Source organism: Drosophila hydei, unplaced genomic scaffold (genome assembly GCF_003285905.1).
Source record: "Drosophila hydei strain 15085-1641.00,03,60 unplaced genomic scaffold, DhydRS2 tig00008119-arrow-pilon, whole genome shotgun sequence".
Classification (NCBI taxonomy): Eukaryota; Metazoa; Arthropoda; class Insecta; order Diptera; family Drosophilidae; genus Drosophila; species Drosophila hydei.
This window is the reverse complement of record NW_022045830.1, coordinates 31,206-55,986: the sequence shown is the minus strand read 5'-3', so window position 1 is coordinate 55,986 and position 24,781 is coordinate 31,206. Positions and strand designations below refer to the sequence as shown.

At 40.6% G+C, this 24,781-nt stretch overlaps 3 protein-coding genes across 5 annotated transcripts in view; 2 read left to right on the top strand and 1 right to left on the bottom strand.

The window, feature by feature from the left end:
- LOC111603273 (RYamide receptor) overlaps window positions 1-14,982 on the top strand; it is a 44,834-nt gene extending 29,852 nt beyond the window's left edge. The window contains exons 4-7 of the mRNA XM_023320786.2: window positions 13,197-13,265; window positions 13,386-13,620; window positions 14,611-14,702; window positions 14,778-14,982. Of these exons, the coding sequence (XP_023176554.2) occupies window positions 13,197-13,265; window positions 13,386-13,620; window positions 14,611-14,702; window positions 14,778-14,816 (435 nt within the window). The 3' untranslated portion in view covers window positions 14,817-14,982. The remainder of the gene's footprint in view (window positions 1-13,196; window positions 13,266-13,385; window positions 13,621-14,610; window positions 14,703-14,777) is intronic.
- LOC111603274 (putative glycine-rich cell wall structural protein 1) lies at window positions 728-2,368 on the top strand. Of its 3 annotated transcripts, none has more exons than XM_030224845.1 (3): window positions 728-840; window positions 947-1,379; window positions 1,436-2,368. In XM_030224845.1, the coding sequence occupies exons 2-3, from the start codon at window positions 1,037-1,039 to the stop codon at window positions 1,963-1,965; spliced, it is 873 nt and encodes a 290-aa protein (XP_030080705.1). In that variant the 5' UTR covers window positions 728-840; window positions 947-1,036; the 3' UTR covers window positions 1,966-2,368. The 3 variants fall into 3 exon arrangements, with proteins under 3 accessions (XP_030080705.1, XP_023176555.2, XP_030080706.1); XM_030224846.1 differs by having other exon boundaries at window positions 751-813; window positions 872-1,379; XM_023320787.2 differs by having other exon boundaries at window positions 728-1,356; window positions 1,434-2,368.
- Window positions 14,983-15,557: 575 nt separating the features above from the next.
- LOC111603282 (endothelin-converting enzyme 2) lies at window positions 15,558-21,523 on the bottom strand. Its single transcript, XM_023320795.2, has 9 exons — window positions 21,418-21,523; window positions 19,134-19,266; window positions 18,987-19,081; window positions 18,351-18,924; window positions 18,007-18,292; window positions 17,125-17,953; window positions 16,361-16,409; window positions 15,978-16,176; window positions 15,558-15,910 (listed from the first exon to the last, which is right to left on the bottom strand). The coding sequence occupies exons 1-9, from the start codon at window positions 21,521-21,523 to the stop codon at window positions 15,566-15,568; spliced, it is 2,616 nt and encodes an 871-aa protein (XP_023176563.2). The 3' UTR covers window positions 15,558-15,565.
- Between the last annotated feature and the right edge of the window lie 3,258 nt (window positions 21,524-24,781).

Genomic DNA, 24,781 nt, shown 5'->3' with positions numbered 1-24,781 from the left:
TTTCTAACGAATTTCACTTTTGTACGCCGACGATCGTGAGCGCATTTTCATTTTCATTTTGAATTCGAATTGCCCCCGAGGAAAGCCGCAGCCGTACGCTCGGCCTGCCGCAGCTCAAGTGCCAGCTCGCCGATGGGCGCTGGGAGCTCTTGGCTGTTAGTTGCTTGGCCAGCGAGAGCGAAAGTGCACGACATTGGGTTCAACCTGGAGAGTGAGAGCAGCTGCTGCGGCAGCCGCCGTTGCTGATGATGATGATGATGCAGCAACAGCAGCAGCAGCAGCTGAGGCAGAGGTCTCAGCGCCACATCCGACAGGCGGGAAATCGTAAAGCTCTGTGGCTCTGCCGCTGCCTGTGCTGTAATAAGTTGATTGTGCTGTAATTTCGGTTTCACTTGCGCCTGTCCTACACTTCGAGAGACTTGGCTACGAAAATCACAGACAGCAAAGAAAGAGAGAAAGAGTGAGAGACAGAGCGAGAGCCAGAGCGAGAGCGAGAGCGAGAGCGAGAGCGTGAGAGATGCGAGAGAGAGGGAGGGGAGCTGCTCATTATTGGCCAGCTCGCTGGCCAGCTAGGGGCCTGGGCCACACATGCGCGCAGTCGCATCATCATGATCGCTAAGCTCGGCGTGCGTGTGTATGTGTGTGTGTGTGAGTCTGTGTGTGCCGCTGGCCGACTGAGTTTTCGGCTGTGCGACTGTGGCATCTATGCTGCTTGGATTTTTTGTATAAATTGATGATGCGGCTGCATTGGTTCGTCAGTGAAGCATTTGATTTGGTCTAATAAACATCGGTGAACCGAGTCCGAGGATAACTGTAAATAGTTAAAGAAAAAATCAAAACGTGAGAACCTTAGCCACATCTAGCCCGGCAGGCAACCTAACCAACGTATCTCTCTCCCACATCTATCTATCCACATCTGTCACTCCCACACCAATACACGGCACAGACCCGGGATTACTGTGACAGTGCAAGTGTGTGCGTGCCAATCCGTGAATAAACACCTCCATATACGTATACCCAAATCGAAGAACGCGCCATGAAAACCTTCATCTTAATGTCCTGCCTGGCCCTGGCCGCGGCGCGCCCTGAAGCTGGCTACAACTACAATCGTCCCGGTGGCGGCGGCGGCTCTCACGGAGGCAGCATTGGCGGTGGCGGTGGCGGTGGATTCGGAGGCAGCTCCGGTGGCGGATTTGGCGGTAGCTCCGGTGGTGGATTTGGCGGCGGCTCCAGCGGCTTCGGTGGTGGATTCGGCGGCGGCTCAGGTGGCGGCTTTGGCGGCGGTTCCGGTGGTGGATTAGGAGGCGGCTTCGGCGGCGGTTCCGGTGGAGGCGGCGGCGGCGGCTTCGGCGGCGGATCCGGCGGTGGTTTCGGAGGAGGTGCGTCGATCTCCCAACTAAATTAAGTTCAAAGTTAATCTTGGAGAATTTTACAGGCATCGGTGGTGGTTTCGGAGGCGGCGGCGGCGGCGGCGGTGGCACCACCCTGGTGCAGAAACACATCTATGTGCATGTGCCACCACCAGAGCAGGAGGAAGTGCGTCAGCGTCCCAACCTGCCAATTGGCCAGTCCCAGAAGCACTACAAAATCATCTTCATTAAGGCGCCATCTCCACCCTCGTACCAGGCTCCAGTCATCCCTCTGCAGCCCCAGAACGAAGAGAAGACCCTGGTCTACGTGTTGGTCAAGAAGCCCGAGGATCAGCAAGACATTGTCATTCCCACGCCAGCACCCACGCAGCCCTCCAAGCCCGAAGTCTACTTCATCAAGTACAAGACCCAGAAGGAAGGCGGCGGCGGCGGTGGCATCTCTGGCGGCAGCGGTGGCTTCACCCAGACCAACACTGGCGGCGGCTACTCAACTGGCGGAGGCGATGGCGGTTTCTCTGGCAGTGATATCTCAGGTGGTGGCATCTCGTCGCCATCCAGCAACTACGGCCCACCCGGCAAGTCTGGCCCATACTAAGCAGCAGCCCGGAATAGAACTCGAAGAACACGCACCTCGATCTAACCACAATCGGACAAACAGACACTCACAAACTCGGTTCAAGCTGCTGACTAGTCCTGTCGTTGACGCGCTAATACTCAACTATTTCCAACAAACACGCCCACACTCAACACTGCAAGTGCGACTTGACCCAAAACTCTGGACGAGAAGACGTACCCAACATCCGCTCCAGTCCCTCATGAATGGACGCCACTGTCGTCCAACACTTTTGTATATAAAAATGTTTCCGACTTTCCGCACTCATCAAACATCATTTGATACATCACCATTTCCAACTCTTCCACTCACTCGCTCTCTCTCTCTCTCTCTATCTCTGTCTATCTCGTCTGTTTCTCTACTCCTCTCACACTTGCCTAACCCAAATCCATTTAGCTAATAGATGACAAGTGCTGGGTTCTCCGTGTAGGGAACTCCACTTGGCATCCGAGCAAAGGAAAAGAAAAAGAATTGAAGAAGAAGAAGAAGAAGAAGAAGAAGAAGAAGAAGAAGAAGAAGAAGAAGCTAGTAGATGATGATAATGCGAAAGTTGATATATAACTCCATTCATAATACATAATACATATAAATATAAATATACTTTAATTATATCATTAGCTCTAAGTACTTTATGCACAATAAAAAAAAAACAACGGTGACAAAATTACAAAAAAAAACAACAAAATGTTAAATTTAATTTTTGTTGAGTTCAGAATTTTTCAGGTTTCGCCACATGCCTGAGCCTGAGCCTAATTGATTTTTGTGCTTTTCGTCCCTTTGCACTTTGATTGTGCGTATGTCCTCTCAATATCTATCTATTGGCTTCCATATACGGATTACTGACGTCAATAGAGTTCACTCTGCCAGCCAGGCGATAAGAACGTGCAGCCAGCTAAGGGCTCAGCTCTGCATGGCACTCGGCAATAGGCAATTCCCGGCTGACTGGCTTTTCCTACACAAAGCGCGTCACATTTTGGCCCCACCTCTGCAGCCTCTATATCCTCACGTAATTCACTTGGCCTACTTGCTTAGCATGCCAAAAAAAAAAAAAATACAAAATTAATTAAATACTCAAAACCGAGCAAAAATGTTGTGCCGGGAACCTGGGCCAGTTCTGGAGACCCACTGGAAACAAATTAAAAAGCAATTTCTCAGCATTAGTCTCATAATTTTTACATTAAGTTTAACTTGAGGAAACCTTCGGCAAGTTCATTCTATAGTTTGTTATTTTTTCGCTTTTTCTCTCAGTCAGTTATTTGTCTTTGGGCATCTTTTTTCCGTTTCTTAATCTTTTGCATAGGAGAGCAAATTAACGGTTTTCGCCACTTAAGCAGGAAGACAACAAATGAAAAAAAATCAGCACAGCCAAGGCTAAGCTGCGGCTGGGAGGCGGAAAAGTCCATTTTAATTAAGTTGACTTGTGTGAATGATTTTCCCAAAGTTTTCCGTTTGAACTCAACTTGGCCAGACAGAGCGCTGAGGGGGTCGCCCAGAGGGCAAACCACGATTGCCACGCTTGCCACGCTTACCGTCCCGACAGGCCAGGTCGGGGAAGCCCCAGCCAAAGTGCTGTGAAATGGTAAATGGGAAAAAACTGGCAAATGGCAACTGGCAACAAGCCGCAACTAGAGCCAAAGTTGCGGCAGGCGCCCGCATCTCTGCTGCCGCCGTTGGCTCGACGCAAAACACTTTTCTAGGCCAAAAGCAAAGCCAACTTAGCAAGTCGACCAACTTTTTACATGAATTTTACATTTTAATACCCTAACAGAGCGTTAGTTCTCATCTCATGTAAATCACACAAAGGCAGCTGCTTAAATAGAATTTATATAAATATATATGAACTGTTTTTTAAAGAATGCCTGTTAATAATTTGACTACAAGTTAAATTGACAGTGAAACGTGTTACTGTGAAGTCATTTAGTCAGTGGACTCTTGGCATGGAAATATAAAACGAAGCCAAGCCATATTCTCTTGTGACACATGCAACCTAGCGCAAAGCCACACCAGTTGCAACAAATATTAATTTCAGGTAACTTTGTCGTCCTCAGGTACTGTCAAAACTTGACCTGTTTCAATTTGCAGTCAAAGTTTGACCTGCAGATTTATATAACTTGCAAAGCCAATAATATAGTTCGTTCTGCTAATAAATTGTGAGCAAAGGTATTTCATTTATGACTGTGGTAAGCCACATTTGAAACTCTGAACTGGCGACCCAGTCAAGGGTGTTCCAACTTCGTCGCTTAACGGACTTTCTAGATACTTTTGCTGACTATTTTTTTATCATTTATCACGTTTCGTTTGGTTTGTTGTTTCACTTTTTAAACATTGCAATCGTCGTTTATTTTGCTTGCTTTTTATTTTTATTTTTGTTGTAATCTTTTTAATGCTTTGGATACACAGCGTTGTCCGCCGTCGATTCGCATTGTCATTGTCGCTCGAATTTCAGTTTCCTTCTCCGAGCTCCACTTTGTCGCTTTCACTTTTGCCTGTGTGGCTGTTGTTGTTACCTTTGGCATCAGCAGTTGTTGTAGGTGGCCCCCGGGCCATGAGCTGCTGTTCCCAGTCACATTTACATATATATTTTGTAGTCTTACTCATGCCTGGCTTCCGGATCTCTCTTCCTCTCCTCCACTCTATCTCTCCCGCACTCGCTCTCACTGTCTTCAGCTCTTTCTCTCTGTTCAGTTGACGCCTTAAATGTTGACCTAAGCAATCAAGCTGTTATTGTTGTTGCTTTAACTTTACGTCTAATCAATGGGCCATCAGTCATACACACAGCTCAATTCGTTTTGTTGTGGGCGCCCGTCGACTATGCGCTACACATTTTTAATTACACTTGCGACGCTCGTAAAGTGTGGCAAAAAAACAACGCAACAATTAAATTGATAACAGCAGCCGCACTTTAATTCAAGTATTCCTCGCCTGGCCATAAAGTTGCAAGCAAAAAACAAGCCCAAACGGGTGCAGACAACTGTGTAATACTCGTTTGCTGTTCGACTTATAAATTAATATTAATATGCTAATGAAAACGGGCATAAAATTTACTTAGATTAACTTATCTCACATACTTTTACAGAATTAGGTTGCTCTAAGAATAAAGCTCTGATACTTAAAGGCTTTCAGCTTTGGGTTCTATACTTAAGAATGTAAAATGTGCAGTATCTAGTATTTGTTCCCTCCAAAATATAAGAGAAGAGAAATATTCGCTTTTTTAGGAGAATATTAGTATATCTACCAAATCTAGTTTTAAGTATATTCGAATCTATCGAAGCCATCAAGGCTTTCTTTCCCCATAGTGCAAAAAGCTTGCACAGATATGGGAGGACCATAGCTGATCTCCTTTTGCAGAATTTGGTCACTCTAATATGTGAGGCACGCAAATGCTGGGAGAATTTATTTAGGAGCTCAGCTTAGCTACAAAATAATGTAGCTAAACCTGGCAAATGCTAAGCTTTATCAATTTTGGCGGCTTGCCCAAGGGCAAGACGAATGCAAGTTTCCCTCAGACAAACACAAATACAAATTTCAGTTCAGCTGCAAGAGTACACTACATAAAAGCCAATATACCCCTCCTTATGTAAAGCAGTATGAGAAGGGACAAACTATTTTTGGGTACTTGCTCATGTGGTGGCATGCAGCTAGATAGTCGGACGTACATTAATCAGATACGGGTGGCACTTCTTTGTATATGCAGCGGTGCCTGTGTGGGCCACACGTAGTGGGCCACCCACGCGCTTAGCTATCTGCTATATTTGGCAAGTTTCGACCGCAACGTTGTCGCCGTTGGAGCCCTTTCCCAAACGCTCTGTTGTGGCATTTGGCAACAGAGCAGCGTCTGCACTTGGCCAATATACATGGATATGGCCTTTTCCATAGGGGCGGCAGCAGCAAATAACTCAGGCGATTTTTCGACTTGTGGCAAGTGCTTTACATGCTTTTGGCACTTGAAAATGTTGTGCTTCTATCTCTTCCTCTGCCCCTCTGTGCCCCAAACGCATATAGATAGTTGTACTGCACGTGCTCGTAATTTATATGTTCCCCCCTGAGACCTTGCTGGCCACTCGCAATCATTTAGCAGACTGTTGGCATGCCTTTGGCCTCGATATGCAGCCAGCTGCTTGAGACTAAGCCCTAACAATTGAGTTTCAAATATATAACAAGTGCCATTAAATGAATCGAAAAGCAGCCCCGCCAGCCTGGACACTTCTCGGTGTAATCAATCAAGATTCGAAATAAAATAGCACGAGCAATTTACAAATTTTAAAGGGAATACTTAAAATTCAATTTGCGGTTAGATAAAAGACAACATGAATGTGGAAAGGACAATAGGAAATCAATGGCTATAAGTAGCCGAAGAGTAGATGCCCTGACAGACATTGAGTGGAGATTACGTCGATTATCATTCAGTCCATCAATCAGCGCGCAAACTTGTTATTTCACATATTTTCTTCAAATTTCTACAGTAAAAACTCAATGACACGGTCAATGGCGCAGTTGAGATGCCGCGAGCAAGTGCATAAGGAAAATTTGTAGCGAAGCTTTTGCCCAAACAGAAACCCGAAACGTGCGCAAAATATCGCGTGATGGATGAAAATGTGTTTGACCCTTATTTAAGTGGGTTATTCCTTGAGGTTCGCCTCTCTTCTGTTTTTATTTTACACTGGGTGGCAACTAAGACCCAGCATCGGCGCTGGATTTTCGGCTTCGATTTGAGGCAATTAAATTGGCAGGCTAGCGCCTGGCTCCTGGCTCCTGCCTCCTTGCTCATTGCTCTTGGCTCTTGGCTCTTGGCCGGCTTCCCATCAGGTTTATGACACTTTCGGCGTTATAATTAATTGCGCGCGTTTTCCTTGAGCCCCTTTCGTGGCGGCGTGGCCACGCCCTGCCCAGACACGAGAACCTTAATTATAATGTATGTTTGTCGTAAAAGTAAAAGTCGCGTCACGTCCATTGAAGACCCGCAAGGAGCGCAAACATTCGTCAAACTTCCCGCTGCCACGCCCACCAACAACAAGAAAGTAAAAAAATAAATATATAGCACACACTTGGCTTTAATTTTATTCGGCTTTATCGTCCAATATGGTTTACCGACACGATGCAGGCTTTGCTGGCATCGCAACGAGGATGGGCGCCCTGCTGCTCCTTATTCTCGCTGCTCCTGCAGCTCCTGCTGCTCCATGATTATTTTTATGACTTTTGGATGTTTACGAGCGTTGCCCACACATTTTGTTATTTCTTAATATTTTCATTGGGCTTACCTGTGTGAATTTTACAGTTAATTCGGCCCGCAAAGTTTGCCCATAAATTGGCACAGCTCAAATTAGTTGCTGATTAGTTAAAGGCATTGTTTAACGCTCGGCTGCAATTCGTTTAGACCACTTTATGGAAAGCCTTGCTAAGTGGATCAAAGCCAGCAAAGTTTTCACATTTCGTCGGCGCAACACTTTCGTAATTGTTTGGCAATTAACACTGCGCTCCATTTCAGTGCCCTGTGGGACGTGTCCGCAGCTCAACAAGAAAGTTACTTGGTGCCATGGGCAACGGGTGACCCGGGAGCACGCGCTAATCGATAGTCCAATGAATTGATTAATGGCTTTCGATACCAATTTTGACAGTGATTAACTGTTTAATGCAACTATTTCTCTATTTTTTTACTCCATTTCCATAAACCAATTTGCGACTTGATTAAGCGTTTTCTTCTTCGCTTCGGACATAGAAAGCTGCAAAGCTACAAATATCTACACTCTCCCATGTTTTCCCATTATAACTGATTCTTAGCATAACTAAATTGATTTTCGTGCGAAATGTTAGTAAATCAGATATGTGGGTTACCATTAGCTAGGGCACTAATCAATGATTTGCTTCGATTTATATCAGAAAATAAATTTGGTAAATATTTCACATTTATCAACAATATTTTTTATGCATATTAGTTCTTTTATGAATAATAAGTTATAATGAATATTAATTTCATGATTTTTTTTAAAGTTTAAATCTTAAGAAATATTTTTTTTTTATTTCTCTGAATTTTGTTGTTAAATAAAAAAAAAATTGCGAATTTTATAAATATTTTTTCACATAATTATTATAGAAATTTGAATATACTTTTTTAATTTACTCTTTTCATTTATAACTAAATTTTTTTTAATACTATATTTTTAATAAATATTTTTTTAAAACATTTTATTTTTCTTGTAATTTAAAAATAAATGAATCTATTAATTTTAAAGCTATTTTATTTTACTTTAAAATAAAATGGAGTAAAATTCGAATATATATTTATTTGTATTTTTTATCAGCTTCTAAGCTGTCCAAGGATTTAACCTTCCCGATATTTACCTGATCAAACTATAATATATGTCCCCCATTACTACAAGCGCATTCAAACGTCGACTTATTGCCAACTGTAGATCTGCCTCGCTCTTAATATAATTTAATTGTAACTGTTTGTCTTGGACCTGTTCGCTCTCAATAGCCTCAGTTTCCCAGTCGCAGGCAGTAAATAAATAAAAAGTAAATCTTCAAAAACGGCGTGAACAATAATAATAGCCGTACAATAGCTTACGGCAGTTGCCAAAAAAATATATAAAAAATTGCAATCAAGCATCTTAATGCGCTTAGCTCGCCTTTCCAGCCCAACCCGAAGTGTTTTGCTAGCCGTTGCGGAAGCTGAAGCCGCTGTTGGGCTCACGTTTCGCTGATTGGACAGTTTTGATGTCTGCCCCGTTGGCCGACCAAAGAAATTAAGCCTCTGAAAAATGTCAGAAAAAAGTACAAAAATAATAACAAAATCATTTGAAACTGTTTTGTTTTTCGCTGAATTTTTTGGAAAGAAGAAAGTTGCGGCCTATTGTCTATGTTTCGTCATAGTTTGAATTTGACATTTATCCGATGATTACCGCAGATATCCAGCCCACATGGTCAATGGTTATGCAGTGCGTTCAATTTACATGATTTAATAGGCTTACCAAAGAGCTTACAGCGCACAAATTGGCCAGAACACCCACACACGCCGAAAAACATTCCTTTATAAATGGGAGCGTGACTGCATTAGAGTAAATATTATATAAGAATTATTTTTATAAATATAAAAACTGTCATAATCAAATACAGAATTCATACCTCATACTTCAATTCAATGCTGCTGTCAAAGTCAACTTGTCTAATGAATATGAACTATAAATACTTAAAGATTCCCAAGAATAAAATTTTGTCAAAAATAAACTATCAAATCAAAGTCTGTAATAAAATTTCTAACTTGATTTAAGTTGAATCTTCTCTATTTCTTAGAGTGCACACTTAGGGTCCATAATCAAATTGGCAAACACTTAAATATCAATCAAGCTGGGCAGCCGTCACTCAGCACATTAATTAAACAAAAAAGCTGAATGGCAAGTCGGGCAAAGAGGTCGCGACGTCGAGTCCATTTACAACTGTGCGACGTGCCAAGAAATTTAATTAGCGAACAATTTTTGACACAAACGTTTTGCGCCTTCGCATCACATCGCATCGCATCAGAATCGAAATCAGTCTCAGATTTTCCGTTCGCATTTCTCAATGCTCAAGCAATTGCAAGTCATTTGTCAGTCTGACCTCTGGGCTCTGTTGAGTGTGCGACGCGCGTATTTCGGGCTTAATTTTTAATGAATTACAACATGCAACAAATGAACTTATTTTTTTATGTAAGCGCCAGACGCGGCATTTAGCTTTATGGCTGGACCTAATGGCAAACAGTGAGCATAAACGTAAACATAACCGTAACCGTAAACGTAAACCTAAACGTAACCGGTTCAGGTGACCGCGCTAAAAGTCAAAGTGTCAAATAGTTGATGCGATTTGCTGATGCTGCTGCTGCTGCCGTTGCAGCTGCTGACAATTAAACTGCTGCCAAAAGTTAAATCTGAAGCAAACTATCTTAACGTACCACAAAGCCACTGACATTCCACAGCAGAGTGAGCCAAGCCTTTAAGCCAAAGCAAATGAACTCGCCACCAGGCGTTGCATGATTATACTTTCATTAAACACAATTTGCCACACTAAACTATTAACTTTGTCTGAGCTATAAAACCATTTCCTATTCGTAAGTCCAAATGCTGTCGATGGCTATTGATAGGTATTTATAGTTCAACCCAATTTTATTTACACGCCACAGTTGCCCCAGCAACAGCAATATATATATTAATGTGTGTACATTGCGGCGTATGATTAATGTTGGCATTGCGCACGCAACTGTAAATGCAGCGCAAGGCAAGACAGAACTAAGCACTCATTTTTGACACGCGTGCAATGGCAGCAAATAACACAATGCGAGCTCTATGAAAATCTAAGCAACTAATTAAATAAAAAGTTATGAATGTCGTCATGGAATCTGATTCATTATCCATTACGCTGAGATCGACCAAAAGAAACTGATAATGAGCCTAAGGCAAGAGCTTGATTAGCTGATGTATGACATGTGATGTGTATAAATGTGATAGGAAATATATTAAGATATATGAGTTCTAGAGAAAGTGGTAAACAAACATAAATTTGTAGTCGAGGTGTGCTCAAAAAGTATCTCGAATTTTTATTTACGACTTTTAGGCAGTTCAGTTCAGTTCTTGAAGGACATTAAACATAGGTATAAATATATAGTATATATGCCTATAGAGGCATATAGGCTTATAGGCATATAGATATAGCTGCACAGAATAATAAATAAATTGTTTTATTTTTTTGTATTTTTTTGACATTTTACTATTTTGTTTAATTATTTTAGATATTTTTTTAAAGAGAGAAAATTATCATAAACATTTATTTTATAATTTTTGGCAAACCTTTGTCAATGTTATTGTTATTGTTATTTATTCTATTAAATATATTTATATTTATAATGGGATCAAGATACTTGAGGCACTTGCAGGCATCAAGATTCAACATAGACAAACAAATATAAATTTGGAATCTATATACGAAGTCTGTTCACCTCGCTTACAGAGTCTCACTTAAAATAAGAAATTCATATAGCTTATAAATAATATAATTTTATATCTATATAAAAACAAATATGAAACATATGCTGTAGCGGAATATATATTGTGTTTATGTCTTCAGCTGGCTCTTACATAATCATGAAATACCCTTTGCTGGCACATTGCATGTGAACAGTGTAATAATCCGCTCAAATTTCAAATGAACTCTTGACTCTGGCAACATTTGGCCTAAGATTTTTATGCATCTGCCAAGTTGGCTCATATGTTGCTGCAAAAACAGTTGGCAAGTTACATATGTAAATGTGGACGTAATATTTGCTGGAATAATGCGATAAACATTTAGTGCGCCATTCGGGCAGCATCTGAATTGAATCTCGCATATGAATCGATTATTGCCGTTTAGCGTGACACGCGCTTCGCCTCTACCCAGGGCATTTGGTGGCTGCCACATTTGCTTGCAACTGTTGCCAGCTGATTGGCAAATGTGCTTTAACAGCCGTGTCGTGCCAGCGGTTTGCCACACACACACACGCACAAACACGTCAAATGTGCCCCACTTGATGAGCACATCATAATACTGAACTGAACTGAGCTGAAACGAGCTGCTATAGTCGACGTGGCTTATTACATCATCTGCCATTCGGGCCGAAAGTTTGTGCACTTTGCTAAAATGGAAATTAGCTAAAGGCCAAAATTGGCTAAGAACACTTAAGTGTTCTATTAGCTGGGCAACAACGACTGAATGTTGCATGCAGCAATCGTGTAGAGAACAAAGTATTAAGGAAATCATAAATGACACAAACTTCAATTTAGCTTTGATTAAGCCAAGAACTAAGTCAAATTTGATACAGTCGAAGCTTTACTTGATGAAATTATGTAAAAAGACAATTTGAGTTACTTTTAAAAATTATTTTTTTACTTATGTTGATATCGAAAATCGATTAAAATGAATAAAAAATTAAAAAATTTTGAGAAAAAATTTAAAAGTAAAAAATTGAAAAAATTAAAAAATTTTGAGAATAAAAATTATTTAAAAACCTGTCCAGTAAGCAAGAAATGAAAATTGTTCAACAAAATTAAAAAAAAAATATATTTTTTCAATATAAATTTAAAATATTTTAGGTAGATTGCAAAATATTTCTTAGATAAGAAAATACCCTCCCGATTGAGTTTGAGTAAAAGATTTCTTAGAAAAATAAGTGAAGAATACAAATCTCGTTCTAAAATCTATAAAAATAAAGTTCTATCATGCTATCATGCTATGCTAAGCACACAACAAATGGAAACCAGCTAAGATAAGAAAGTTTTAGCAAATTTATGCAAGTTTAAGGACTTGCAGATCCGAAAGTTTTTACATGTTCGAATTGTTTGGCTTGAGTTGAAAGACTGAAAGCGTAGCAAAGAAAATCGAGGGCGATAATCTAATTTGAGTTATGGGTTCTTAATGAAGCGCATCGAGGCTCGCATTGAAGTGGCTCAGAGGTCAGCGACGCTTATTGCTGGCCAAAGAGTGGACAATGTTAGGTAGACAGCAGCAGACCGAGCCAGGCAGTTAACCCAAGTTCAAGCCAAATTCACTGCCAAAAGATTTATACGCATAACTTTGGCGAGGAGCGTTTAACCACTTAATGGATCATAATTTTATGGAGTGCAGAAAATAAAGTCAACCAACTACCTAATGAAAAATCGCATAAAAATTGCTTTTACTGGCCAAAAGTTACGCGGCTCAAGGACATGCACACACCGAGGTACTTTAGCTGCCGCCTGTGGACTGTGCTTAATTTAGTATTTATTTAAGTTGTCACAAACTGAAATCAGCTGTGCCTAATACAACTTCTTTATGAACTCATAATGAGACGAGCTCCCAGCATGTGTGCGACTCAGCCACGCCACGCAGCTAGGGGCAACTCTTTAAGCCACATTTAGTGCGCAGTGGATTAAAGTTGCAGCCGTCGTTGTTGATAAATTGGGTGTACGTCTGGCCTGTGCTTCCGTTGCGCATAAATCAGGTTAGGCGTTGACCCCGTTTTAATGGACAGACGCCATGCTGCCACACGTGTAGCCATTGTTGCCGCACACTGAAATGGCGTGCAAAGACAAAAAGGATGTGGCTGGATGTGGGTGCATGAACTTTGAACCGCAGCTAATGTCAAAGCATCCCTTCAAGCAGGGCATCCTTAATATAAAAATACGGGTTTTATGGCGTCGCACTCTAATTCCCTCTATGCTCTGCTCTTACAGATGATTAAAATGATGCTGACGGTTGTAATTGTATTCACAAGCTGCTGGCTACCGTTCAACATACTACAGGTGGGTACACTGCGGCGGTTGCTCTGACAGCAACTTAGCCACGGGGCATACAAATCTTACTTAAATTGCTGGAGTCTCCCTTTATTCTACTCTCTCTCTCTATCTTTGTCTGTCTTGCAGCTCATGCTTAACGATGAGGAGTTTGCCAACTGGAAACCCTTGCCGTATGTTTGGTTCGCCTTCCACTGGCTGGCCATGTCGCACAGCTGCTACAATCCCATCATCTACTGCTATATGAACGCCCGTTTCCGTGGCGGATTCCTACAGATCATGTACCGAGTGCCGGGACTGCGGCGCTGCTGCTGCCTGCATCGCTATCTGCGCAGTCGCGGCGAGCGCAGCTATGAAGCTACCGGTGAGATGACCTTCAAATACAATCGCCGAAATGGCGATGGTCTAGTAAGGAAACCTAAAATACGCATTAGGTGCCACCTCCCTTCTCTAATTCTCTACAACTCTAAATATTTCTATTCAAATCTGTTTGTCTTCACGTTTCAATGCCATAAAACAAAAAAATATATAAAAAAAAATTAATAAAAAATATACAAATTAGCTTTGGCAAGCCGAAGCGTGTATACCCTTGTAAACAAAGTGGAGTTATAGTTACAATTAAAGTTATGTTACAAGAGTTTAACTTGCTTTTGTTCCTTAAATTTCTTAAAAATTAGCAAATCTGTTTGCAGTAAAATTTTATATGGATTTATTCTTTTATTTAAAGCTTTATGATATCCTAGTCCGATGTTATCTAAATTTTATTTCTATATAAAATATGCCTTAAGCTTATAAGCTCACAAGTTAAAGTCATTATGAATAAGAGACAAAGTTTACAAAGCTTATTATTCTTCTGATACTAAGCATAACTTTTTCCATTAAAAATAGTAGAATAATATTTATAAATATATATTTAGTTACTATGACTTAAGTCTCACCTCAAATCGAGTCAAGACTTCATAAGCCACAAATTGCTCCAATAATTATTATCACGATGTAGTCCGATTGGCTCACAGCTATTTCAGTCACTGCTCTCACTTCCTGCTGGCATAACTCGAATACCATCTTAGGCAGAGACAAGTCTATACACACAACTATAATACGGCATACTTCGTTAGATAGTTACCATTCTGAGTAGTTAGTTCCTTAACTTCTCCTTCATCCCAGGCAAATGTTAAAGCATGTTGCACACACACAGCGCACAACAATCCCAGAACCGCATGCGTAGGCACATAGCTAATGAAGTTACATATCAAATTTATTTCAAATACTTTAACAAGACTTTCTATTAAATGTTTGTTAATTGCTGCTGTTGTTGTTGCTGTATTTTGTGTATTCCACGCCACTTGAAAAGGAACGGAAGATGCATTCCACCTACATCGTGTGAACACCTGCACCACCTACATCAGCACCAGGCGAAAGCTACGCACAAATTCTATGCAAATGGTGAGTTCAGCTTGTTCTCTTCGTTGTCTTTGGCAGTCAACAAACCTATTTGATATTTAATGAACTCCTTTTTAGAGCCAATTTTCATGTGCGGAGACCACAGTGTTACGGTAGCTCCCGATGTCGCACAGATGCCACAACCCCGGCTCCAGCCGCGCCGACCCGCTGGTGCGTTTCACCTGAACAGCACCAGCTACCTGAGCTCCACACAGTTCTGAACTAAGTTGCAAACCAAAGATGTGCTGAATCTCCATTGATTTCTAGTGCAAGCGTCTCGAAAAACAACAAGCTAGTTGAGTGTCTACATACTTCTATGACTAAGTGTATTCCTGTATAAATGTTAACTCAATGTAAATGTATAAAAATTATGTAATTTACAAATAATCATAAATAAATGTGCATAGAAATTCCAATCATTATTGAAAATTGACTAATTTAAATAATAATTAAAAATTAAAAATATAAAACAAAAATACATAAATAGAGATATATAAATTAAACAACTGTCAGCGACTCGAATTTCTGTCCCTCACAGATTGGCCGATGCGACGTTAAATTTAATTTGTTTTGACGCACAAAAGTATGCTGCACTTTTTAACAATACAAACGATGCAGGCGCAAAATGTGTTGCCTGCTTTTGAGCGCAGCATTCATTATATATTACGCATACGCAATGTTGGTCTTAATTGAATTCGCCTGGCTGCCAATATGCATTACCAGAATTTGTGACTACATCAGAAAATTCCATTTATTGGCCTAATACCATTATCAAAAAAACGCCAGAGTTGCATTAGCTCCTAGTCTATGCGTAATACGTATACAAATCAATGTAGAAAAATCATCACTTGTCTGCTGTGTACTCATCACCAGATGCGGCATTTAGGCTGATCTGGGTTCATGGCTGTGCCACGGCCGCATTTGAATGTGCGCGCAAACTCCTCGGAGTTGGACAGTACGCCCTTCAGGCGCATCTGACCGGGACAGTGCGAATCCTCGAGCGCATACCGCGATGCGGCTGGCGTATAGGTCTCGCACCACAGATTGCCAAACGCGATGAAGAAGAGTTGTTCGTGCGTATAATGCTCCAGCCCGGGCAGCTTTAGACGCTCGCGGCCCACCTCCTTCACATAGAGCCGATACGCCAGATAGGCCTCCCGCATGCCGCCATTGTCCGCAATGTTCTCGCCCAGAGTTAGCTCGCCATCAATCTGCAAGCAGACCGAAATGTGTGTACTGATTGGAGCACTCCGCCTCCGCATCCGTTGCCATGCTTACGTATTCCCCAATATCCGGCAGATAGTATCGGCTGTATTGTTCCACGAAACATTCGGTGCGATTGACGTACTCATTGATTGTCTGGTTCGACCACCACTCGACCATGTTGCCCTCCTTGTCGAATCGCCGGCCGCTGTCGTCGAAGCCATGCGTCAGCTCATGCCCCAGTATCGTACCAATCGAGCCGTAATTCAAAGCTCTAACAAGGATGCGTTTGAACAAATGTAATTGAGTTTGTATCTTAAGGGATTAAAGCGCCAAGATTGAGTGCAGAATGGACAGCGGTCAGTGGCGAGTGCGGAGTGCAAAGTGCGAAGTGCAGACAAATGAAACCAGTGCTTGAGAGTGCGTGCTTGATTAGGGGCGTGGCTGCTCCAACTTACTCGAGGCCAAGGTCGTAGAACGGATATTGCAGAATGGCAATGGGCACAGCTGCAATGAAAAACAGTAAAGAGATTACACCTTGAAGCGCGACACTGCCCGACTGCTAGTTATCCTGTAAATGATGCATAAAAGTAGCTGGAATGTATATTGACTAACCAGTTGATGCCCTATTTATAGTTTAAAAAGGAACTACAATAAATTATCTGACATTATTTAATCCTATAAATTGCATCAGAATTAATTATGTGAGATTACCAGATTGGTAGATACGCTGTAAAAAGTTTCAGGAAACCACTAAGAGTTTTTATGTGGTATTGACTGATTGCTAAATAGCCTGTATCTGGTGTCAAAGGGTGCAATAAATGATGCTTGAACTATATACTGAATTTCATTTAATCTATCGATGTAACCATAAAAAACATATATGCAAATATCGATAAAAAACGATTAATGATCGATAATTATTAAGTTGACAATTATTATTAATTTTAAATATATTTAAGAAACTCTCTCTACATTTTTGCCAGACGTATTCAATGCAAAAGCAAAAAAACGTGAAAATAATCGATAATTATCAATTGCAATTAGAGTTGAAAGTTCACTGATTAAACTAATGGGACTTTTTATTTTTTTAGATTCAACTTTCATGTGTCTGTCAGACATACTTCCACAGGCCAATTACACTCGATATTAACCATGTTTAATGGACGCAGTGTAATGCAATGAAATGATTAAAATGACCGCACGAATGTATTCAACTTACTAATGGCATTCGATTGAAACGTATGGAAAGCGTTCACATTTGACGGCGAAGTCGCCCAGCCGATGGGCTCTGGCTTGTCCATATCATTGATTTTGGCCAGCATTTGCCAGTGCACAAAGCCCATTAGATTCTCCAGATGAGTGCTCACATTGACCTTGACGCCCTCGTAGTAGGCATTGAGGGCAGTCGCATTGGTCAGCCAGTGGGGAAAGCCAATGAAGCTCTTCATTTCAGCTGACTTCTGGATGGTCTGACGTTTAGTGGCCGCATCCATCCAGTTAGTGGAGCGCACCAGGCGATCAAAGGAGCGTCGTATATCGCTCAGCATGCGCTCGACGCGTGGCAAGGTCTCCTTCGTGAAACGCTCATCAGCCAGCACATAGCTCACGGCCATGCCAAACAACGTATTCACGCCGTGTGCACAATAAAGGGAGCGCGGAGTGCTGCCCTCGGTGCCGATGACAAGGCGCATGTACTCCCCGTGCAGCAGACGCATGTCGCTGGTCGTGTGCAGCACCAGCTCCTCGAGTGCACTTAGCCACAAATAGGATTCGATGTGCATGGCGGGCGTTTCGTGCAGATATGCGACGATGTTCTGCAGATAGTATATATCCGCCTGGCTGGTTATTATAGTCGTATTCTTGATATCCATTGTGGATGCGTGTTTCGTGCCCTCGAGCAATAGCTGCATGTAGCGCACCCAAATGGGCATCGTTTGCGGCGCAATGTTTTTATCTGTCTGATTCTGAAGTTTCATTAATGAAATGTACATGATATCCTCGACGGGATTACTAGAGGGCTTCGTTATGTTCTCTGCCTCCTCTTTCAGCTGCAAAACAAATCTCTTTACTGGCTACAATTTATGGGACACATGCCACAAACCGTATGAATCTTGCGTGCCACCTTGACGGCCTGCATCACCAGCTCCTTAATGCCCAGCGTGGCCTCCTCCTGATTGACATCGGGATCCACATAGAGCAAGTACTTCTCGATTACCTTGCGCACGTACATCACATAGGCGGACATGCCTGCACTGGTCTGCTTGCTGGCCTCCTCCTCCTCCTCTTCCGTCTCGTGATTGTCGTTGTCATCGCTCTCATCCATATACTGCAAGTAGATGGTACGTCTATGGATCTTGCGCAGCATCTTATGCGAATCATCATTGTTACTAAAAGCAAATTGGAGCATTTATTAACTAGAACTAAAGCTAAGCCTCCGCCACTCACAAGGGAAATGCGGACTCCGTTTCGGGCGTGCCCAGTGCAATGCGATTGAGTGTTCGATTCAAGGGATCGGGAAAGACGTCGAAGCCCACTATCAGGTCCAGGCTCAGATGGCGCTTTATAGCCACCACCGTGTCCAGCCAGTTGTAAGTATAGTTGCTCGTCTCTGTAGCATATTTCGAGCCACTGCTAAATGTTAGGTTCAGGGCTGAGGGCAGCAGCGGCAGCTTGAAGCGTTGCAAATAGTTAACAAGCGGCTCCAGATCACGCTCATCCAGCAGATCCGTGTCCATGCAGCTCCGGTACATGGTCTTGGCCATGCCCACGGCAGCTGGCTCGGCGCTGCTGATATTCGACTGCAGAAAGGAGCGAACCAAGCGCATTATATGCGCCTGCCGCTCGCGAAACCAATCGTTCGATGTGGCCGAATCGGGACGCGGATGCTCGTTGGCCCAGCGACCGCAGGTGAATTTGTAAAAGTCCTCGCAGGGATCAGTCTGTTCGTCCATGGCATAGATGAGGCTAGCCGCTGTGCGGATGCACTCCTTGCTCCGGCATATATGACTAGATTTCTTAACTGAAAATCACGATTGAAGCTTCAATGATTGCTGACGATTGATGCTCAGCCCAGCTACTTACATGTTACGCTTAAGACTATGATTGTTATTAGCAGAATGACTACGAGCGCTACCAACACGCCCAGCACAACTTTGTGATAATATCTGCGCCGAAATCTGCAAAAGGCGAACGATTAAAACATATTTCGCCACTCGAGTGAGCACCTACTTGGATTGCACGCCAATTAGATTGGAGTTGATGGCCTCGTAGGGCAGCTGCTTGCTCTGAGCACTGTCCCCATGGCCGTTTTCGCTAAAAGCACGCACCGGTGCCAGTTGGCCAGACAAAAGATTTCGATTAGCTGTAATAGACAGACATTACGTGCTCATTAGTTATATGAATCGACTGCAATATAGCTTAGGAAATATTTTTCTAGCCTTTAAGCCTTATTTTTTGTACGAAATTTATTAAAACTAATTAGTTTGCTGTTGTCTATTTAGATGTCCATCATTTGTCATGCTCTTTACCCATATATTGCTGCCTAATCTTGATCCATTTGGCTCGCTATGCGTCGCCCCTGCCCCAACCTCAAGCTGTCAGGCGAGCTGGACTATACGAAGAATTGTGTGCCATAATGCATTCACCTGTCACATCCAAATGCAACATGCATTAACTATGCATTGGTTCAATGCACTGCAAATGTTTTGCGTGTCCAGGCACATTAAACTAATTTTAAAGCGTACCTCGATATGTTTATATACCAAACAAACATATCTAACACTATATATAGATATAGATATAGATATGGATATAGATATAGATAGAAAGAAAAATTCTTAGAAATAATCCTGTATATAAAACAAAGTTTTATAATAAATAAATATTATATAGTGCAATCTTTTTAGAGGCTTACAAGTCTGAGTTGGCAACACTGCTTTGTTTAATGACATATTTAATAGATGATAGTTGAGTTTTGTAGTCACTGGCTTGACTTTTTATTATGAATATATTTACTTGAAACTTGTTGAAATTTTATATCAAAATAATAGTTCTATTCGTCAAGCTCGTAGCGATCTGCGTCCAAGACCAATTTTTGTTGAATGGCCACGTAAAGAATCAGAATTGTCGCATGTAGAGTGAAAATAATCTACAAACTGTTTAGACAGCTAAAAACCATTACATTCAAAGCAAATTAATAGTTGTTGCGCTTTATGAGCTGTCTTCAAAAACGCTGATGGCGATGATTGTGTGTTCCAGACAGCGCCTGGCGCCAGCACTGATGGCCACATGACCAAAACTATATTTAGTCATTAATTCCATTAAATTAACTATCTCGTCAAATCGTTTCATAGATATTAAAAATATATTTATTTACTATATTATAATTTAAACATATGTAACTCTAAAAAAAACAGAGAAGAGTATTCGTATTATATAAATTATAAATTTTCTATTTATATTATATTATATTTTACGCTTAGGCAACGATTCTAGATAGATATAGAGACATTATAAATTAAAAATATATTGAAAATTATAATTGATTCTCAAGCAGCTCAAGTCACTCTAAGGCATGCCCAATTCGAATACCATGTTCAATCTCAGCCATAGACACTAGTGGCCAGAGTTTGTACTATATTCCCACTTAATTAATTTAGGCCAACAAATGGCTTTCATTTATATGTCAATGTATATACAATTTTATAAATTTTTTTCGTTAGCTTCACAATGTCCCAAATTCTATCATTATTTGGCTATGACACATTTGATCTGGAGGTGAATATTTATGCCATGGCTGAGGACGTACATGAGATATCGGACTTAATGAAAGATGCTGAGTCCCTTAAGAAATTAATATTGAATCCATGGGAAGTGATTATGCAAATTTGGGCGGCCTTTCTGTCCATAGCTATACTCATTTTTTTGATAAGTCTCATTATCAATGGGAAATCGGAATGGCGAAATCGCACTAAAAGACAAGATGATAAACAGCTATTGGCAGAGCCATTGCCAGAAGATGCTGTGGAGGGACAAAAACCAGACCGGAAATCTGAGGAGGATGCTAGGACACTTCATCCCGATAATGATACAGCTCCAGTCGAACTAAGGAGCTAGTCAGGGGATAGATATATGATCTGCTACTTGATAAAAATGTTCAGATTATTTTTTAAGTATAACCAGTCAGAGTGAAGAAAGCTAAAGTGTTATTACTCGATATTATAATGAGTCAGATTCGTCATTCAGTGAATAATCAATTGCATCGCTGTGGTTAAATCGAACTCAGATTTTCAGTCGGGCCATTTGCAATGCGGTTAGTTAATGATTCAGTGAACTGATTGAAACTCACAAGTTTCCAAATTACACTCACCAGAAGCAAATATATATATCTAATTTAATATACAACTTTACCCATTAAGAACTATGTATAAATACTTAGTTATAAATCAATTAAGATTTCTATTTAATTTCTTTTCTTATTGGAGTTCGTTTAGGTATCTACGGCTAGACTCACCTGGCGTTTGGAGTCGCTGCTGCTGCAGATTCTCATCAAAGTAGACATTGTGGTTGCTGGCGGTTGTCCAGATGCGATTCCGTGTATTGGGCGGTGCAGCATCCATATTGGAATGCGAAGCACACGTTCAGCGCTTAGTTGATCTTAAAACGTATATTCATTTTTTCCGTGTGATTTTTTTGTTATTTATATTTTGTAATTAATTCTCGTGTCGAGTCGTGTTAAATTGCTAAGTGTTTTATTAATATGCGTTGGCTATCGCTGAATGTGGTTCACATGGATGCGCACCACATGTTGCGCATACAAATTAAGTCGATTTAACGCAGACTTTATATCAAATGCCTAAGCGCTTCAATTCTTGAAATTCTTTGAGCTCTGACCTATTCAGGCCGTTGCATAAGTGTGCATAATGTAAAATTGAAAAATAAGCCACCGACAAGCCATTGGATAACTAGAAGAGGAACCACGGACTGGCAACACCTGTACACGACTGAGCTACCGACTGCCGGCGTATTGAAGCCGTGTTGACGCCAGCCAAAGGTTTTTATAAGGCCGCGTCGAGCCAGCGCGACACAGCAACAAACAAATAACAAACAACAGCAACAACTATTCGACAATAGCAACAACAAATCAGGCAACCACCATTAACTCCTTTTGCCATGCAAATGTGCTGCGGCAATTACAAGGCAACAACAACCGACAACAACAACTGACAGCAACAATGCGATTGTCTGACTGTCCAGCTGAATATAATATACTCGCAGGACATGAGGCATGAATGCTTCCGCATGCTATTGGCACAGTCGGGTAGAGTATGTGCATGAGCTCCAGCTACAAGTTGAAGGCTGCCAAAGTCCAAATTCGTAGCTCACTTATAAATGCGTTCAATAATATATGAAATTTTCGATATTAAATTTGGGCAAACTTTGTTAAAAAGCTTTAAGAACTTACTATTTTTAAGACATAGATAGTTGGCTTCAGCTGTAGCGATAAACTTTACCTGTTGGCTTAGGCCACAGAGCTGTTGCCTATTATAGCTATTCTCTGGAATAGATTGTTAACTTAACTGTTGCCTGTTATAGATAGTTGGCTAAAACTATATATACTACGAACGCCTTTTATAGATAGTTGGCTTAAGCTGTAAAGCTATTGAATATTATAGCTATTGTCTGGAATAAATAGTTGGCTTGAGCCGTAGAACTATTGCCTGCTAAAGTTATTGCCTGTTATAGATAGTTGGCTAAAGCCGTATAGCTAACTATTGACAGTTAAAGGTTAGCCCTAGACACTACTAACGCCTCTTATGGATAGTTGGCCAAAGCCATTGAGCATAGAGCAGTGCCTGTTATGGCTAGCTTGAACCTAAGGCCTAATAAATATTTAAAATTTATATATTATAAATCGCATATATTACACATTCTCCATACAAAATTTTCCTTTCCTACAAAAAACTAAATATATTTTAAATTTAATTTAAATTACCTAAATATCAAGAATTAAAAAAAAACCTGCAAACAATTTAAAAATGAAAAAATGTATTTTTGCATAAAAATAAACTTATAAAAATATTTTGAGCTTAGATAAATAATATATATATACTAGGCATATAGTATTTGAATTTTCCGACCAACCGGTTGGAACAATTTATTTTTTCCATTAATATTCATTTGCATCGATATGCATAACTTAGCCAAAGGGTATTTCAAATTCGTTACTATATAAACTTGTATTTTTCCAATAGTTTATGGCTGCTTAGGTTGGCCAAGCTGGGGGTGGGCACAAATCAAAATAATGTCCAGGCCGAAGTTTCGTAATCCGGGGGGAAAAAGTCCATTAGAATTGTAACTTTGGGTCGGCCAACTACATATAATTGATAAACGTATGTATATGGATATATGGCCAATATATGTAAGCGCCATGATTAATGTGCGGGCAATACCCCAAACCCTATTTGAGCTGGCCTTCAAGCACAAAATAATAATAATTAAAAGCCAACTTCAGTACCCAGAAATACATATATACATATATATATATATATTCTTGTAATACTTAACGATATTTGGCCAAGGCATTCGCATGACTCGACCTAACTTTGACATAGTTTGTGGGCTATATGGTGCGCCTGGAATCAATAAATATTATCGATTTGCCGCGCGCCAGGCAACAGACACAGCCCACAGCTAACAAACACCAAACTATATGAATGCAGTCGACAGGCAAAACGCGCATACGCCCCATGCGCCAGACCCATGAATGGCTGTGTCTACGTGTGTGTGTGTGTGTGTGTGTGTATCTGTGTGTATTTACACACATCAGCTGTAATTAGTTTACACAGCGTGCGCACAGAATTGTTATTAATAAGCAAATGCATGTTTACATGCTGCACACTATTGGCCATTTGCCTTGTTGGCCAAAAAGAAAAGTTTACTTTCGACATCGTGTTCTAGTGCTCATTTGATATGCGAGTTCAAAGAACTTTGCTTTACTTTATGCCCACAGACACAGAGGCACACATTTTTTAGAAATACATGTTAAATACTCTGCTTAGTTTAATTTTAATAGGAGTATATGGGTTTCCATTGTTGTAACTTGAAGCACGATTATATTTTGTGTACTTATTTCTAATACTCTGTTCAAAAAAATGAACTTATGGACTTTGAGCAGCTGTTAAATGGGAGTCAATAGAAATAGTTTATAGAAATAACAAAATTTTCTTCAGGCAAAATTAAATTTAACTTACATTTCAACAGGCATTGAACTAGATATTCCATGCTAAAATCAAAAGCTCAAGTGAGAAGGGAAATTCCTCCAGTGATGTTTGTGAAACTCGGAAAAATGTTCAAGTATAAACATGGCATTGATGGTCACCTCATTCGGTTCTCTTTATCATACCATACCATACCTAGCATACAACATGATCGGGGAGTAGAGATAAGTCTGCTTCTAAGAAGAATATTAATATAAGAACATATAAGAATAACCAAATAAAAGTGATTTCAGATTTTTCTACATATCTTATTGCCATGTCAAGCCTAATCAATTTAATTTTATATACAGCCTAATCAATTTAATTTTATATACATAAATAAATGCAGTTTAATTAATCCCAACCAAGTTACATAAAATACTTCAATGACAAAATTTGTTCTATAACTTCAACATCTTTCAAAATACAGCTCTACAAAGTTGCATCACACTTACAGAGTATTGCGTAGTCGTTTGCAGCTAGTGAAAACATTTTAATTTGTGCATGATATTTTAACATAGCTTTTAAAGTTTTTACTTTATTTATTTTATTTTTTTGTTTAACTTAGACTAATTACATGCACTTATACTAGACTTTACATGAAAATTAAGTGGAAAA